Genomic DNA, 12346 nt, shown 5'->3' with positions numbered 1-12346 from the left:
GTGAGAGGACATAGATGTTAGGAACTTAGTGTTGTCCTAGCCAGAGATAAGAGTCTTAACTAGATAGTGGCCATGGGGTAGAGGAGGGGAGTGGACTGGAGAGCCATTATGGAGGAGGATGGTGGTTTCAGGACTGAGTGACTAGAAGGACACTGATGTAGATGATTGAGATTGGAAACCACAGAAGCAGTTGGGAGTATGAGAAATTTGGACTAGAATGTGTTGCGCTGAAGGAGCCTGTGGGATATCCATGTAGAAATAGCATATAGGCAAGCTGGAAGGGCTTCTGCAATGGTTTTAGCAGGAGGACTGGAGTCGAGGACTTGCGAGTCATTTGCACGGATGTACTAAATGAAGTCCTGAGAAAGGGTGAGATCATCTTGGCCAGCATTTACTGTGACAAGTGGTCCAAAGGCACCCATTACACCATAAGACAAGGAACAAAGGCAGACCTTCTCACAGGAATCATCCAGCCCTGTGGGGACTGTGGCTAAATACAATGAGGTTTTGGCCTCACCCTTCCTCTGTGGCAACCATGTCAGCTGTGGTGACCCTGTCCCTGCTCAAGTGCTCTCCTCAGAAGCCTTAGGGTTTGGCAGAAAAGTAGAGTTACTCAGTCTGGGAAACTGGTTCGGGTTAACGTTTTTCTGTCCAAAACTACGGGGTGAGTTTGATATCCCATCGGCTCTGGAGTCCCAGAGGAGCTAAACTAACGTGTTTAATGTGAGAAAGCAGCATGACCCAAATCTAGAAACTGGGTTTGTTGGAAGTTTTGTCTATAATATAGTGGGATAACCATGTGAGGAAAAAGAATTCTTCATTCATTACACCAAAGTAAATTTCAGCTAGAGATTTAAATATTTAAAAAATGAAACCATAAAGTACTTGAGTAAAACATGAAGAAATACATGTATATATAGTGTTGTAAGACCAAAATTTCAAAGAGAAGCCATACATCTAGAATTTTATGTGAATTTGCTCAATTTTTAAAAATGTTGGTACCTGTTTTAAAACATTTTCATCCACTACAGATGACACACACATCCTACGGGCTACCAATTTTTCAATCTTGGTGTTAGACTGACTGGAATAATTGGTGGGGGAGGGGAGGTCTGGCTGGCGGTGCTGGGGCTTGCGGGTACTGGGGAAGCCACCCTGGGGTCGGGTCACTGTTGGGCTGGGCCTCGGGGATGGAGCAGGATCCTGGAAGCCCTGGTCCGTCAACAGTTTGCAGGCAGAGGCCCACTCTTGCTTCTGGGGATGCCAGTGGTTCCTGATGCCTGGAGATTAGGACTGCCAGGAAGGAGCGGTGAGGGGAGCTGAGCCCTAGGTGTGAAGGGCCTGACTGCGGAGGAGCCCGGACTTCTCTGGGCAGGCGATGGGGAGCCTCCAAAGGCAGAGAATTGCTTCTCCCCACGGTTGGGGTGGAAGTGGGAGGCGGGACAGCTGTGGTTTCTCCTCCCCAGGCTCTCCCATGCAGTGGAGGCTCTGATTACACGCCGCCCCCAGTTCATGCACACGTGTGCCCTAAGTCCTGGGAAAGACATGCCCTTCCCTTACAGCTCTTCTATCCTTCTGCAGCCAACCGCACGACCGCTGGGACCCCACTGCCACCCACTCTGCCTTCACCCCATGGAGGGGCCCCATCCCAGCTCTCTCAGGGCTGAGTCATCAGCCCGGGGGCATAGAAAGGTGGGGGAATGATCAGCCCCCCATGGTAGTAGCCTTCCTACTTGGACAGCATCCTTTTTTTCTTACCCTTTGAGCACGGAAGCCCCATCAGGCTACTAGCCAAAGTCTTGCTAGGGAGGAAATGCTTTGGGAATGTGACTGGCTCAGAATTTTTCTCTGAAATGTATCTTGAGCTACCAGGAGTACTCCCATAGCCCAGGCCTTACATCTTTTTACCATCCCCAGGCAGCATTAACTTCCCCTGGATGGCAGGGATCACTCTATTAGCAGGACAGGAATCCTCAGTTCCATCCTCTTCTTGCCAAACCATCGAAAGTCGTGCTGTTTCTCTTTCCAAAACCGACAGAATCTATCCACTTCACCTCCATGACCACCATCCTAGCTCGTGCAAGCCGCCATCACCTGTCATCCCTGGGACCACTGCCCTTGCCTTCATTCCACTCTCCATGTCTCTCCTTAAAACTCTCCGAAGCATTTGTTAACACGTAGAACAAAACTGCCCCATCTAGCATCCTGTGAGATCTGCCTCCTGCCTGTCTCTCCAATGAATCTGCTTCCCTTTTGCTCTCTACACATTGGCCGTATTAGCTGTAGGCTGACAGCTCCTGGAAGAAGTAAGTTCTTTCCCATCTCAGGACCTTTGCACTTCTCTTCCCTGTGTCTGGAATGCCCTTGTCTGGGTTTTTTACATGCCCTGTCCTCATCTTCCAGGCTTCAGATTGCACATCTCCCAGAGGGGGCTTTGGCAAGGACATTATCTAAAGCAAGCCCACCCATTTCTCAATTAGTTTCTATTATAGGACCCTCCTTATTCACTTCATAGTCCTTTTCACACTTTAAAATTATTTTATGTCTTTTATGTACCTCTCCCATTGAAATGTAAACTCCTTGAAGGTTGGACAATGTCTTTCTTGTTTCCTGTGTTGTCTCCAGTACATGGTACATAGTTGGCTTTCAAAGATCAGAGTGAACCAAGGGATAGATGTCTTAATCCCCTCTTTCCCAGCCAGCCCATGAGTTACTGAAGGCAGGGTCCTGTTCTTACCTCAGTACTCTGCCTAGACGTTGCCGCACATAATAAGTACTCATTAAATATTAGTGGAATTGAAATCACTGGATTGAATTTCAGTCTGCTGCTGTACAGACCATTCCCCTATTTCCTCCTCCTTGTTGAGTAGCCTTTCTCTTTTCCCAGAGGCTGAGTGAAAATAAGATGTGGGGGTGGCTTTCATAAGATGGAGCATCCCCTATGCAGGGATGGGGACTGCCACAGAACGCAGGAGGACTTCTGGGGCCAGGTGGGGTTCTTGAAGCAGAGATGTGCCTGCTGTACAGCCCTAGGGCAGGTGGTGAGGGGAGGAAGGTCAGCACCATTTACCTCCCAACATATTTTGGACTAGGCTTCAAAAGGGTTTTTAAACATTTTCAGTTGAATCTAGTTGTCCCCGCCTCCATCCATTTCCTTTTGGGAGAGGTAGTAAGGTTAAGTGTTGGTTTCAGGGACAGGGGAGAAGCTGTGGGACAGTTCTGTTCCCCAGTGAGCAAGAGCAAAACGGACCCCTTAACTGTTTTGCATATGGTGGCTCTGGCAAGAGCAGTGGGTGGGCTCCTTCCTAGGGCAGGCTCAGGACTGAGGTGGGGCAGCAGCTGCCACCCCAACCCTCTCCACGGGAGTCTCAGGAACAACTCTTTCCCACTTGGGCTCCTACTGCCCCTACAGGCTCCCAGGGGCACAGCTGCAGGCTCCTTCCAATGCCTGGGGCCGCAGGCAGTCCACACGGGAGGGAGTGGGGACAGGCACTCCTGACTTTGATGCTGGGGAGATGTGATCCTGGAAGTCCAGCATAGAATGTTGAGCCTATTTCTCTTAAAACATGGCAAACATTCATGCATTCAACAGGTGTTTCTTGAGTGTTAACTATATAGTGTGCTGAGAACTGGAAAACAAGTGGAGAAGCAAGAAAGACCCAGGTCTCTGACCTCAGGGAGCTTACAGTCCAGCTGGGGAGACAGATGATTATACTCCATGATCAGAAGTGCTGTGATGGGGAGGGAACACAGGATGCTATGAGAGCAGAGACCAGGTGGGGCTCGACACACTGCAGGTTGGCAGTGAATGTTTGTGGAAAGAACAGATGAATAAATGACAAGTGTATATTGTCCTGTGACTATTACATTTCAAGCAGGTCATTAAGCAGGCTTTTATGTCAGGCCTGGGAAGCCAGTTGCTCGGGTCTTGGTCTTGGAATGCCCTGTCCCACAAACCATCCTGAGAAATGGGCCTTGAGAGGATTGCCTGTTACTGGGACACCCTGGGGCCTGTGTACTGTAAAAGTTTTATTGCTTCTTGTGCCTTTGTCCCCCAAAGCCCCCCGCCCCTCATCTAGAAACAAGTAGTATATTTGGGGCTTTCATGCAACTGGGAAGCTGTAAACACAATGAAGGACAGAGGTGGGGGAGGTGCAACACTGCCTGGGGACATCTTCAAAGGACCATGCAACTCCCTGGAGTGTGTTGGAAAGGGCTGTCCTACTTGCCTGAATGGCACCGAGGTTTTCAATGAGTTGCTCAGGAGTGGAGGATCCCAGAAGCACAGAACTCACACCCTCATTTCTCAGGCACCATGCTGGGAGGAGAAAGCACGGGTCAGGATGTCAGAGCACTGCTGATTGTTGGTGAGCTTGTAAACACCACCGATAGCTCCCACTGTGTGACCAAAACTGGTTAGCCTGGTGGAGGACGGACAGTGCCCACCGGCATTAAACTCCAACTGCGGCCTCCTTTGTGGAGAGGCTTTGGTAGAATTTGGGCATTTGAACTGTGGCCTTAAGACCTAGATGCTTCTGTGTAAGTTCTTGCCCCAACGACTGGCGTATCCAAGCCAGCTGCCCATCCCAGGGCCACATTCTTGTTTCTGGAAACACCTGACTGCTCCCTGGCGGACGTGTGCACTCCTGCTGCCATCCTGGGTCACAGCCTTCTCCCTGTCCATCCTGTTCATGCTCCCACTTTCCAGCCTCAGTTCCGGGGGGTCCTGGAGTCTCCGCGTGTGTTGTTCCTTTGTTTCCTTCTACCTGTCACCCTTCTCTGGACCTCCCTTTCTTCTAACATGAGATTCACCCTGTGTTAATTATCCGCTTGCCCTCTCACCAACCTTCACGCCCTCACTCCTCCGCTTCCTCTGCCTCCCCAGCAGCCTCTACTCTGAAACCTCTGTTCAGTCCCTGTCCTCTCCCTCATGTAGATAACTGAAAAACCTTCCCACCCCAAACACCACCCTGTTTCTCTCCTCCTTAAGCCCGTGGCTCACGCTCTCGCTTGCCCTGGAATGTCCCGCTGCCTCCTCCCTTGCTCCGCCTCACTAATCCGTTCTCCTCATTTGAGATTCCTCATGCGCACTTCCGTCTCCCAAAGTCCTTCTCAGAATCCCAGGCTGGGTTGGGAGCCTCTGCACTTTAATTCCATAACCCCTGTATCCTTCTCAGCTCTTCTACTACAGCAGCATTTTAAAATTGTCTGTTTTGTTTTCTTTTCTTGCCCATCAGGCTGTGAGATGGTTAATTGCAGTTGAATGCACCCAGCCAGTACCTGCACATACTAGGCACTTATTAAATGTTTGTTGAATAAACGTGGGCATGAATGATTGATTGTGTCCCCGAGCACCTCTTCTGCCTCTATGTGCCCAGGCCCTGCTGTCAACTGAGACTCTTAAGCTGTTACGGTGCTCAGGCCTTTTAAGGCAATCACTAAATCTTTTCACATGGGCAAAATAATGCCCTAGAAAGGCAATAAGCCAGGTGAGCCTGCATTATTTCCTGTTTTGCACTTACAACTCCTTTTGGCCCTAGTGGAAGTTCTGACGGCAAAGCAGGGCACTGGGAAAATATTACCCAGAAATTATCTGATGTCAGCAAGTCCTCCCATGGGCCGCAGGGCATAGGAGAACCCACTGGGCAGAGCTGGCCAGCACCAGAGGTAATACACGCAGATGATTCTAGATCATTAGCACCCAGCCACATGTCCCCAGCACTATTCCAGGCATATCCAGGGTGCCTCTTTATGACAAGGTGAGAAAGCTGGCTCCTTTGCCGGCAGGTGACATGGAAGCCAGCCCACAGTTGGATTCAAATAGTTTGTTTCCTGCCAGAATCTCCCCTCCCCCACACCCTTCTAGCAGACCAAACGCAATCTGCCTGAAAGTCATTTCCCTCTTGGTTTGAGTTCTGTGGTTAAAAACAAAATTATTTGTTTATAAAGCAAGAAAAAAAAATGATGGTAAGACAGACATTTAGGCACAGAGGGAGGAAAAGGAGAAACAAAACATGTTTTAATTTAAACTCAGGCTCCATAAAGAGGGTCTTTCATGTATACCTAACATCCAGTGAAAGTCTAACTCTTAATGAAGATTTCCTCTTGAGACAATGTTCTCCTATCTCTTTCAGAACTAAATTCAATACCTATTTTCATGTTACCACCTAAAAACAGTATTTATGACTGTGTTTTAAGAATCAGTGTTTCCCTTTGTGCCTATTATTCTGACCAGGCCCCATAGTTAGGAATGGACAGAGTTTCAGGTCCAGGGTGCCTAATTCTTTGCAAAAACATCATCATCATTATCACCATACACTTAACACCTACTCTTGCTTTACATGTGTATTCCCTTTACTCAGCATGTTTGGTAAGACATGCCATTATACCCATTTTATAGATGAGAAAATTGATAGCAGGTCAAATAGCTAATATTTTTTACTGTGCTTGTTTAAGCTGTAGGGATGCTAACCACCACCTTAAATATATTCTTTGATTTTTTTTCATTGTTTTTTAGAAGAAGGATCAGAGTAACAATCTTACATATACTTAGGTAAATGGTGCTCCCCTCCCCCCAAACTACCTCCCATTTTCATCTTTCTGACTTTTTTATCTTATTGGGTCCCTCTGTCCAGTTAGTCCCAACTTGTCCCATTCTTAATCCTTATGAAGTTCTAGAATCTACACCCATTTTTATTCTTTTCCCAGAGCTACATGGACTCCTTTTTCTTCATTTCTTCATTTGTAAAGTGGAGATGATGATAATAACAAATACTCCATTAACATCTGTAAAATAAGACTAGTAATATTACCCACCCCATGGGATTGTTTTGATGATGAAACAGTCAAGACAATAAGCATAAAATGCCTATCACAGAGCCTGGCAAATATCCCCAAGAGGGGAACTGAAAGTCTAAAGGATGTCTTGTCCAATACCTACCCACTAGCCACATGTGGCTACTGAACATGTGAGATGTGTGTAGCCTGAACTGAGATGTGCTGCAGGTAATGAAATACATCCTGAATTCTGAAGACTTAGTATGAAAAGAGTATAAAATATCTCAATAGCGTTTTATATTTATTCCATGTTAAAATGGTAATATTTTGGCTATCTTGGGTTAAATAAAATCCATTATTAAAATTAATTTCAACTCACTTCCTTTTTACTTTTTTATTATGGCCACTAGAAAATTTAAAATTAAATACATGGCTCACAGCATATTTCTATTGGCTAATGCTAGAGCCTGTGGTTTTCAACGATTACCAATGACCGTGAACTTTCATGGACTCTGCAGTGTTAGAAGAGCAACTTTCATGGCCCCTTCAGGAAATTTCAGGGGAAACTGCTCCTGGGGAACTCTGAAAACCTTGTTTTAGGTAGTATCAAGCAGGACTTGCTGCTTCAGAAATCAGCCTGCCCCATGATAGGTATTTTATCATGATAGGGATGTGGGTCAAAATAGAAAACTCCATTTTCCGTGATCCAGCAGAGCCTCCCCTCCCTGGTAATTTTCTTACCCACGGCGAGCTGAGGTAGTGTGCATCCCAGACGCTCAGCGATTGGGGAAAGATCTTTCAGTTTGTTCTGCTGTTTTCTCCCTTCTTCACTTACAATTCTTTCCTTTAGCCACTGGTAGCACTGGGGATGAGAAGGACATTTAAATGTTAATGTCTGCTAAGTGTTTGCTGTGAAGATTGTTAATTCAAAAACTATGAAAGCCTTATGGTGAATTCCTGAATCTTTTTCAGTGACCTTTATAGTTCATGGTGACGAGGATGCCTGTGTCTTCATGCAAGGAAATGGTCTCCTTCCTTGCACTGGTTCAAAGCAGATTAACTTTGACTAATATTCATCATTCAAATTTGTCAATAGGCATGAAAGTTGTTAAAATACTGACATGTAATCAGTTATATCCAGCCTGCTGAATGGAGAAAATTATGTTTCATATTGCGATAGCCCAGTTTTTCAATGTAGCATTTACATTTCACCAAGGTCTGTTAAATTTCCTTTCTGTCAAGAAAGCTGGGGGGACACACTTTCTGCTCAGAGAAAGCCATTATCATACATTCTTGTTATAACTATCTTTCTCCTTGCCTACAACTTACTTCTCATCTCCTAGGCTTGCAACGAGGCTGTATTTTCTTTTTCAGCTCCTTCTTAGAAGCAGACATGGCATAACTGATAGATACCAAGTACATTTCAAAAAATTTAAAGTGGACAAAGACTTCCTGAAATGTGTATTACCTTTTGTATAATGACTGAAACTTAAAAAGGTAAGAAAAATGGGAAACTCTTCTTTAAAACCCTGTAGATTAAAAATGAACTGCATTTCCTAAATAAAAGGAGAAAACCTTTTAGAACTTTCCAATGCCCTGCTTTCCAGAAGGTTCTGCCCTTACTGAAAGGAGGAACAAATAGACTCTTCTATACAAAGCTAACACTAAGCAGCCAACACCCAAAGGTAAAGAATATTTGTAAGAATGTGTTAATCTGTTTTAGTGAAAAATAATAAAAACAACCCACTGTGTGGCAATACGAACTTTCTCTGTTATGTGGGTTTGCGACGTAAATGCCACCACAGACCTTTACCTTGTCAAGGGCAGCAGAAAGCTGGTCAATCATCAGGCTCTCCACCCACATGGTTTCAATAGGCTGCTGGCTTTTGTTTTTAAAGTATTTTTTTCATCATTCTAAGACAGTATTTCCAAAGAAAAGGGTAACCACATTGGGTTTTATTACAATTTTTGGAATGATTTTGCAGATGTGAGAAAGAGAAAGGGCAAGCTGCCCCAGTTCTGTTTGCCTCTGAGAGCTCAAAGGCTTATGGTCTGGCTCCTTATTTGAGAGTTTGCTTAGGGAGCTAGCCAAGATCTTGCCCAGCCTCAGCTCTGGGAAACCTCAGCTTCTTCCAGAAGGCAGGATGGCCTGGAGCACCTCTCTGGACACACAGCTGATGCCAGTGGCGATGAGGTTGACAGCTCTGATGGTGCCGCCCTGTGCTGGGGGCCCAGCAGCCTTTCCCAGCCACAGTACATCAGAGAGACCCTGACCTCACTTTTGCTGTCCTTAATATACATCCATAATATCTTCCAGGGACCAGTATCCAAATGTTACTCAAATGAAAAAAAAAAAGGTTGAAAACCAACACACAAATCCTTTTTGAACAATTGCCTTTTATTATAACTAGGAAAGTTCCTGAGTTGTCAATACACATAAAGAAGGGTTGATTCTTTTTTTTTTTATCAATCATATGGACCTCCATTTTTGAAATCTTATTTTGGGCAATGCATTTTTACTCTTAGGACTGGGTTACAAATTGTGTGTGTGTGTGTGTGTGTGTGTGTGTGTGTGTGTGTGTGTGTGGTTACATCCATGCACATGTGTGCACAGACACACCATTCTGAAAGGCAGACTTCTGAAAGTAACAAACATCAACCAACCATTTCTTGAGTCCCTCTCTCCCCACCCTCAATGCTATAAATTTTATTGCTTTAATCATTGGAAAACATTGGCAGGTTAGGGTTTTTTTTTTTTTAAGTAGATACAGTATTTATACTGCTTTCTTCCTAGCAAAGGAAACAACAGTGTTATGGAAATAAATAGCTTTAACTGCTTTACAAGTGGGAAAATGTTGGCATTGGGAGTTGATGATTTTAATTTAAATAATTAAAATATTAATTAAATATAGAAGTGAACAACTGTTTTCTGTACGAAGATTGGCTGTGGGTGTGGGGGTAAACAATCACAATCCCAGCTTGCTGACTGTGGGCAGCAATCCCTGAAACCATAGATGAAATTGCCTCTTCCAGTCCTATTGTATTACTTAACCCCATTGATGCAGGGATTTGGTTTCATGTGGATCTTTCTAACTAAATGGAAGGCAGAGGTGGTGTCTTGTTCCTCTCAGCATCTCCAGTCCTGATGCAGTGGTTGGCACCGAGGAGAGGCTCAGCCATTAGGGCAGTGAAAGAGGAATCTGGGAAGCCAGAGCTCCACCAGATAAAAACAGATCTCTGCAAATTTTCAGATTGAGCACGGACATCCCTTCCTTCATGCAGAACAGCTTTGCTGGCAGTCCTGTGTGACTCCGGTGTGCTTGTGCTTGACGTTGTTTCATAAGTCACCCCTTCACATCTGGCTTGCTAACAATTCCGAGTTACTCTTGGGGATTGAGACTATCCCATTCATCCCTGTATCCTCAACACTTGGCACAGAGCCTGGCACTAAGTAGACACTCAAGCAGACATTTGCCAGGGGAACAACTGAGTGAGCTTCTGCACGGATTAGTGGGCTATTACTTCCACAGGTAAGTCACAACATTCTCTAAGTTTTCCTAAAGCCTGTTTCTTTGCCATCTTCCAATGCTGTGGCCATTATCTATGTGACCCCGTTTTACAAGAAACAAGAGTGGGGAGAATGGCCCCAAAGCTGCCCACTCCCAGCTGGCTGTGAGTAAATCCTGGATTGGAATTCAGGCAACTATAGAGGAATGGGCAGAATCAGTCACACTTCATCTCTGGACCTTGTCTAGGATAACTTGGCATCTAAAATCACTGACTACTTCTATTTAAACATCAAAGTCTTTGGCTCAAAAGAGTAGCAAAGTCTTCAATATTGAGGTTGAAATCTCTAGGTAAAGTGCTGAAGCTAAAACATTTTCTTCTGAAATTTCAGCATAATGTGCAACACCCTTAGTTTCTTAATGTGAACACCTGGAGGATTGCATTGCCCCTCTTCTCCCACTCTGATTCACCCAGGTTTATGTTTCCTATTTTTCTTTGACAGAAGGGTACTTTTTAAAATGATTTTTCTATAAGGCATTTTGCTAACAACAGGGAAGAGCTGCTGATAAATTTTGTTGCGCTTTTCATTGCTATTTAAAATTTCTACTTAAAAGCTACACACCAGGTATCTCAGTCAGACTCTGTTGATCTTCTGTTATATTTCATTGCATTCATTCAACAAACATTTATTGATACCTATTATGTGCAAGGTTCTGTGATGAGCAAGCTATGCGAGTTAATTTCAGTTTCTGTCCTAGAGATATTCACAAATCGTTTTCTGATAGCTTGAGAAATGTTTTGTAGTTGGGGTGCCCCTCTCAATGATTTCCTTGCAAGCCATGTTTGTACTGCCTCCTTCTGGAAAATAGCCCAGCAAGAGTACATCGTGTGAACTGATCACAGCTTATCCTTTTGGCCACTGCCACTAACAGGTTGGCACATGACCCAAGCTGGGCCAGTTTTCCCTGGACTGAAACTCATTTAAAAAAGATAGATCTCTTTTCTCTCAGGTTATATGCCTTTAAAAATGTAAGCCTGCAATCACCAGCTTTCCTGCTCCTGCTCTCCTAAAGGAGACCCATTTGCAGTAGAAGAAAATGACACCCACATGCAAAGATCAACGGAGGAGATGGTGACTCCTGGCAGTGCACAAGGCTACAGATGGAGGGGCCCCGGAGGCCATCCCCACTCCGTCCTTCCAAGGAAAGTCTGGATGTTCCCCTTCTTCGATTAATTTTGTTTGAACTGAGTTCTATTGCTTGCAGCCAGAGAATTCTAAGACTCTGTAAGAAGTATTTATGGAATAATAGAGGAAGGTACAAATAACTCAGTTTTATGAAGTGAGAACAGGCTTCGCAGAAGTGAAGACAACTGAGCTTTGTCTTTAGAGGTGAGGAGAGCTTCCACAGCAAGGTGAAAAGGGCATAGATGGGAGGCAAAAGAGAGTACAGTGCAATTGGGGGAAAATGAAGTAATGTAACATGGGGAGAGACAAGAATGGAAAAGGGGGCTTCCTTGAATGTTTTCTGCAGGTTTGGGTTTTGTCCTATAAGTAATGATTGGGAAGTCTTTAAAGGATTTTAAGCAGGGTTATGATATGGCCAGATTAATCACTTAGAAAGATAATTGGTTGTAATGGTGAGTAGCTGCGAAAGGGGGAAAAAATCAGAGAGCCCAGATGGGAGGTTACTGCAGCAAACCAGGTAAGAATTGATGAATATCTATGCAGGGGATAGATTGTAGAGAGTCAGGATGTGGACTGGAGGAGCTGGTGCCCACTGGACCAGAGTGAGGGAGGAGAGGAGGCAGTCTGAGATAATGCCTTGGCTTCTGACTGGGATGACCAGATGGAGGGTGGAGGCAAACAGGAGAGGAAGGTTCTGGGGAGTGAGGAGAGATTCCATTAGGTGTGACTAATGCCCATGGGACAGCCACTTGGAGATGTCTAGTAGACACGAAGGAGCAGCAGCGTACAGCTCAGCTGTGAAGACGGAGTGAATGACATAGATTTAGAAGTCATTGTTAGAGTGGTGGGCCAGATGCAGCCTCCCAGAACACTCCG

At 45.1% G+C, this 12346-nt stretch overlaps 1 protein-coding gene across 4 annotated transcripts in view; it reads right to left on the bottom strand.

Moving 5' to 3' along the window:
- The window catches only part of KCNAB1 (potassium voltage-gated channel subfamily A regulatory beta subunit 1), a 384525-nt gene that overhangs the window by 2712 nt on the left and 369467 nt on the right, over nucleotides 1-12346 (bottom strand). For all 4 annotated transcript variants that reach the window (XM_057499443.1, XM_036904133.2, XM_036904135.2 and 1 more), the window contains exons 12-13: nucleotides 7519-7639; nucleotides 4230-4318 (exon numbers count right to left, since the gene is read on the bottom strand). In XM_057499443.1, coding sequence (XP_057355426.1) covers nucleotides 4230-4318; nucleotides 7519-7639 — 210 coding nt within the window. The remainder of the gene's footprint in view (nucleotides 1-4229; nucleotides 4319-7518; nucleotides 7640-12346) is intronic.

Source organism: Manis pentadactyla, chromosome 1 (genome assembly GCF_030020395.1).
Source record: "Manis pentadactyla isolate mManPen7 chromosome 1, mManPen7.hap1, whole genome shotgun sequence".
Lineage (NCBI taxonomy): Eukaryota > Metazoa > Chordata > Mammalia > Pholidota > Manidae > Manis > Manis pentadactyla.
This window is presented reverse-complemented; position numbering and strand designations above follow the sequence as displayed.